Source organism: Nanorana parkeri, unplaced genomic scaffold (assembly GCF_000935625.1).
Source record: "Nanorana parkeri isolate BGI_ZX_2015 unplaced genomic scaffold, ASM93562v1 scaffold3118, whole genome shotgun sequence".
In the NCBI taxonomy this organism is placed as follows: Eukaryota; Metazoa; Chordata; class Amphibia; order Anura; family Dicroglossidae; genus Nanorana; species Nanorana parkeri.
In genome coordinates, this window is record NW_017309386.1 from 44,586 (window position 1) to 50,553 (window position 5,968).

General features: G+C 47.0%; 1 protein-coding gene across 1 annotated transcript in view; it reads left to right on the top strand.

Annotated features, from left to right (window-relative positions):
* RPS19 (ribosomal protein S19) overlaps positions 1-5,968 on the top strand; it is an 11,622-nt gene that overhangs the window by 726 nt on the left and 4,928 nt on the right. The window contains exons 2-4 of the mRNA XM_018574651.1: positions 2,092-2,162; positions 2,891-2,991; positions 5,010-5,193. Of these exons, the coding sequence (XP_018430153.1) occupies positions 2,092-2,162; positions 2,891-2,991; positions 5,010-5,193 (356 nt within the window). The remainder of the gene's footprint in view (positions 1-2,091; positions 2,163-2,890; positions 2,992-5,009; positions 5,194-5,968) is intronic.

Genomic DNA, 5,968 nt, shown 5'->3' on the forward strand with positions numbered 1-5,968 from the left:
GGTCCCCTGGAAGGGCCAGTAATAGTGGCCCGTCACCAGTTTAGGGCTCATTCCCACATATGTAATCATGGTCCTATGGGTGTACATGTAAAATGTGTGGCGCCCTGGAGCTCCAGCTGCTGCATTTGTGTCCAGTGGACTTTATGGGCACAATATGCATTTACACTTGCAAGTATTTGGGTGGACGTTCATGATGGCAAAGCTTCTGCATGTGGGCATTTGTAGCCATGCGTGCGCTGGTACTCACTTTACACTATATGTCCATAAACCTGTATTTGTGTCCATGAGAATGAGCCCTTAAACGGCTTCCTCCCAATTGCAGGGATTTCTTTGTAATACCCTCAAACTTCAGCTCCTTTTAATTCTTGACTAGGTCAGGTTCAGCAGCCATTACCTCCTGACGTATGTGTGTATATTTCTCCAATCATCTTCCAAGACAGCAACCTGGGACGATTGGTTCCTTCCTCTACAGGAAACGCCATTAGACATCTTCACAAACCCCTTACACTCCCCATTCCCCTCCCTCCACCCCTCTCGTCTCTCAGTTTAAATGGTTGTGTTTTCTACTGTCCAGATATTCCGAATATTTGTTGTCTTTCCTGAATTGATGGCCGTTGGGTCAGCGGTCCACTGCTGGGTTGTGGTTGCCATAAGTCTTGCTGTCATTTGTCAGAGGTACCCCTGAAACGCTTCCTGGACCTTGGCTCCCTCCTATTGCAGGGGATCAACTCCTGAGGACTCCAGTCGTTATTTCCCTGTCATCCTCTTCTGGGGTAGTTCAGGTGGCTGGCAGAGGGGCGGTGTGACAGCGTTAGCTGGACTTCTGGCAATGGTAGGTGGAAGGCTGGGTTTAATGTGGGCCAAGCCTCAGTTTGAATGCTGTGACGTTGCTTTGGGCGCCTGGGATGACGCACATGTGATCATTTGGCAGCGATGACTAATGTGGCCTGACATCATAGGGGGTTGCAACTGCCACCAGTGGCGGACTTTGGGGTATGGCAGGGCGCTGCCACCAGTGGCGGACTTTGAGGTAGGGCAGGGCGCTGCCACCAGTGGCGGACTTTGAGGTAGGGCAGGACTGCGATGGCTGCTCCCAAGTCTAAAGCTGGCCATACACCTTACAACCATCGCAAGACTTTTTGTCTTGCGATGGTTGTAAGGTAATTTAAAAAACGCACGATCTGCCCATCTTGGAAAGACGGATCGCACTTGCGATCATTGCAAGCCCGCCCCGCTGTGGGGCGGGCTTTCCGATGACTGCAATGCCGCACGGACAATGTGCGCTTGCGGCATTTGTCTCCCGAGAACTCCACTAACCCGCCGACAATCGTACGATACTCGGCGGGTTTTCAAGCCTGCTCAGGAGACAAAAGACGGTCGCACGCCTTCCATACACCTGCCGATTATCGTACGATCGTGGGATTTCCCGTGATTATCGTACGATAATCGGCAGGTGTATGTGCACCTTAATCCTGCAGTAGTACCCATACATACACCCACCTTCCCCCAAAATGCACTTGTACTTGCATTTCTCGGCCAGAGTCTGGCTTCACACCATATGTTTTGTTAGTAACCTCCTTAGTGTTTATATCTTAGTGTTTATATCGGGCAGTTGGCTGCTCAGGCCTGAACGTACCATCCTGGTACCATCCGTGTCAGCTGGTCTGCTCATTGGATGAAACTGAGGATGTTGATTGTCCAGTAGCAGAGTGGAGGATGACAAATTACACTAGTAGCTAAAAATCTGAACCAGTGGCCAATGGCTTCTCACCTCTACACAGCTTCAGCCCTGTGTGGTTCCTGGAAGACTCTTACAAAGACCCCTGTGACATGGTGGTTCTTTAATTGTATGATTCAATGTTTGTTACCATTCCCTGTATGGTTATAGTAAAGAAAGGCACATGACTGTTTCTCTGTTTATTGTTCTATTATGTTTGAAATGATGACAAAATTCTATAAATGCATCTTAAAAAAATTCTAAAGTAGAAATAATGATGGTTCCATCCCTTGAGAGGCTCGGCTTTGGAATTATCTTCGATAAAATATTTGCAAGCGTACTGATAATGGGGTGTGGTTTTTTTTACATTGCAGATGCCCGGAGTAACGGTGAAAGACGTTAACCAGCAGGAGTTCGTCAGGGCCCTGGCTGCTTTTCTCAAGAAGTAAGTTCTGTTCACGGAAAACTATTCTCTCAGTATAGAGATTGTTCGGAATGTTATCTGTCTGTATTGGGAAATGGCCTTTTATTGTCGGCAACGGCGAATCAGATGTCAGCACTCATTTTTCTAATGCAAGTTGGAGAACAGACACTGGATTCGGAGCTGGGCCGCTTCAACTTTTCTAACGCAACCTTTCTGTACACACTAGTGTCTATTGTGTGTAGTAGAAGCGCAAGCAACTTGTAGTAGATAATACAAAATTACCTGCACTCCATACAGCGTACAGACCTTGATGAAAAGTTGGTGCTAGAAGTGACAACACGGATGGCGCCGTGTCAGATGCAGTCCACACTAGAAGTCACCAGCACTCAATGCAAGAAGTAAAGCAATTTTTATGAAATAGTCACATGCGTCATACAGCCAATGTTTCGGGGCCACGCAGGGTCCCTTTTGGGTGACTTAGTGCCACTGTCACCCGGAAGAAGGGACCCTGCGTGGCCCTGAAACAGCTGTATGACGCATGTGACTATTTCATAAAAATTGCTTTACTTCTTGCACATATCATTGAGTCCTGGTGACTTCTATTTTGTAGTGGAAGCGCATGTAACGTGTAGTGGAAGCGCATGCAACTTGTATGACAAATTGAAGTTGGCACTTTGTATAACACGGACAATTCATGTTTTTGGTTTTTTATAAATATACATTGCAACTTTTTTTTTGTTTGTTTGTAGGTCTGGGAAACTTAAGGTACCGGAATGGGTAGACACAGTGAAACTTGCCAAACACAAGGAACTGGCACCTTGTGACGAGAACTGGTTCTACACCCGTACTGGTAAGAGGACTTTATAGAAGACACGTTTTGGTTAAAGCTGAGCATTGGTCACATCTCCAGTGTGCGTTCTGCTTTGGAGAAATGCAGTACAGTCTCTTCATGCAGGGCAGAGGTAATGGTGTACTGGCCCTTTGTGAACCTTTCCTTCTAGAGAGCACCAGCAAGCCAGTGCAGCATAACTCAGCTGCAAGGTCACATTTACAAGGTAAAGAAGTATGGGGACATTACAACCTACTCTCCCCAATTCTTGTACTTACCGACTTGCGATCCAGCAGCTGTCAGAGACTGAGCTGACTGATCACATGGCAGCTGCTCAGTCAGCCCTCTGACTTTGCTCCCAGCGGAGAGCAGTAACTGTCAGTTGCTGCCCCACACATGGATTCCCCCCTCCCCACCTCTGTATATGGCATATATAAAGAGGGTCTGTTACTTTACTCATGGTGAAGCCAATTGTCAGGCCCAACCACTGTCGAGTGAGGGAGGGGAGAAAGTCCTTTAACCTCACCTTCATTCTGGTACAGAGCTAACTCAGGGTTTCGATTGGACTTGCAAGCGAATGGAATGGCAGGTAAGCTTGTGGAAAGTAGTTCTTAGCGGGTGAAGGGTGTCTGCTCAAGAGAACCTGTCACTTTGCCCTCAGTGGGAAGTGATGGTCTCTATTATTGCTATAATAATGCAGGGGAGAGTGTAGCGACTAAGTTATAATGGTCTTTAGGGAATACTGCTGGTTTAATGGAATTGCTTTAAACTAATTAGCGATGTCCTGATACTGATGCTAGTACCGGTATCTGGGCCGATACATGGCATTTTCAGATACTTGTACTCCCAGCTATTCCTCACAGATAGGAATAGCTGGGAGAGAGGGCAATGTAGTCGTGATGGGTGACTTCAATTACCCAGACATAAATTGGGCCAATGGAACTTCGGGTTCGGCAAAGGCGGGGCGATTTCTAAACATGTTGCGCGACAACTTCATGGACCAGATGGTGGAGACTCCTACCAGAAAAAATGCCATCTTAGATCTAATTGTCACTAATAATGCAGAGTTAATCAAGGATATTGTAATTGGGGAGTCATTGGGTAATAGTGATCACAATGTGATTACTTTTAATATTGAACACAGAAAAGGGAAGTGTACTGGAAGGACTAGAACCCTAAACTTCAGAAGGGCCAACTTTGAGAAGCATTCATTTAGAGGGAAAACTTCTTCTGTGTACGTCTGGTGAGGGCATTATTATTGAACACAAGGAGCAGTTTTTGACTACACTCCATTTCCACCCATAAGTGCAGATTTTATAAATTTATCACATAAGGAGCACCGACATCTGTCACTGAGATACATCACCAAAAGCAAACCGTTTCATCAAGTGGAAAAGGAATTGACACTTGTAACAATAGCCAGCCTGCTATTGGATATTTTAAATTGCAATAGCAGGCTGGCTATTGTACCCGCCCATTGCCTGCTGTCAATCAGCAGAGAGGACCTGATGGAGAACTTTGTCTTCAGTTCCTTCCTTTGCTGATTGACAGCACGCAGTGGGCGCGTACAATAGCCAGCCTGCTATTGGCTATTGCAATTTAAAATATCCAATAGCAGGTTGGCTATTGCTCCCAGCCACTGCCTGCTGTATTTACGTTCAGTGAATCCAGTGAAGTAGAAAGGTGACGCTAGAGGTCTAAAAGACCCCATAATGTCACCTTAAAGAGAACCTGTCGCCTCCAATGTACGCTGCCCTGGTGAGAAACTGCCCTAAAATCATTAGTCTGTATTGTTTAAGGAAAAATGTCACGTCCTTTTAAGAAAAAGTATCGGTTATTGGTATCGGCATGTACAGGAGGGACAGTACTTGTGCTTGGTCTTGAAAAAGTGGTATCGGGACATCCCTAGTAATTATCTATTTTCCTGTGTGAATATTGGTAATAGTGTTGGTTTTTTTTTCTCCTTTGGTCTTCAGATAACCCCCCAGGTATGAATGAATTTCTTAGGCATGTAACAGATACTTTTTTTTTCCTTTCAGCTTCCACTGTTCGTCACTTGTACCTCCGTGGTGGTGCTGGCGTAGGATCCATGACAAAAATCTATGGTGGGCGCCAGCGCAATGGCGTCATGCCAAGCCACTTTAGCAGTGGATCAAAGAGTGTGGCCAGGAAGGTGTTGCAGGCTCTGGAGGCGCTCAAAATGGTGGAGAAAGACCCCAATGGGTAAGTGCAGTTTTCCGCCTTCACAAGACCCAGTTGTAGATTCTTGTCAACTTATTGGGTGAAGTACCACGCAGACCAGATTGTATGAATACTTTTTTTCCCCTAGATTTTATTCTGTACTGCTAATGTAACAAAGGCTTCATCCGAACATCACAACCTAAGCTTGGCAGTTATAGTGAGAGGCCTTTACTACTATGGTACAATGTCTGTATTAAAGGTGGTGTTAACAGACCTCCTTAAAAATACATTCAAATCCTCAAGACATGTCTTGATTCTGATTGGCCACTGAGCAGGCTGGCAGTGGGAGACTTGTGTTGGAAGCTGCTCTCACTGAGTCCGACTTTCATATTGGTAATGGCGATGTTTAGGTTGCAAATTTTCTGCTCTAGCACAACGATGACATGCTTGTGGACTGCCCCCTACCTGAGTGACTGCTGGCTCTTGAGGGGTGTGGAATTCGTATCGCCTGGGACACGTAGTTCCGGCCGCCGGGCAAGTGGTTTTTGCACTGTTTTAGCCCTGCTACGGACAAGTAGCAGGGCTGGCTTTCTTTGAGCGGGGGGCGGGGACGAAGCGTTGAATGAGATGGGGACGGAGCAGAGGGCCTGACGGGGCGTGGTGCCGTGACGGTGCGGGGGACGAAGCGTTGAATGAGATGGGGACAGAGCAGAGGGCGTGACGGAGCGAGGGGCGTGGAGCAGTGACGAAGCCGGACGGTGGAGCTGTGACAGGCTCTGTCACCTCACCCAACCTCTGTCCCCGGCGGCCACTGCTC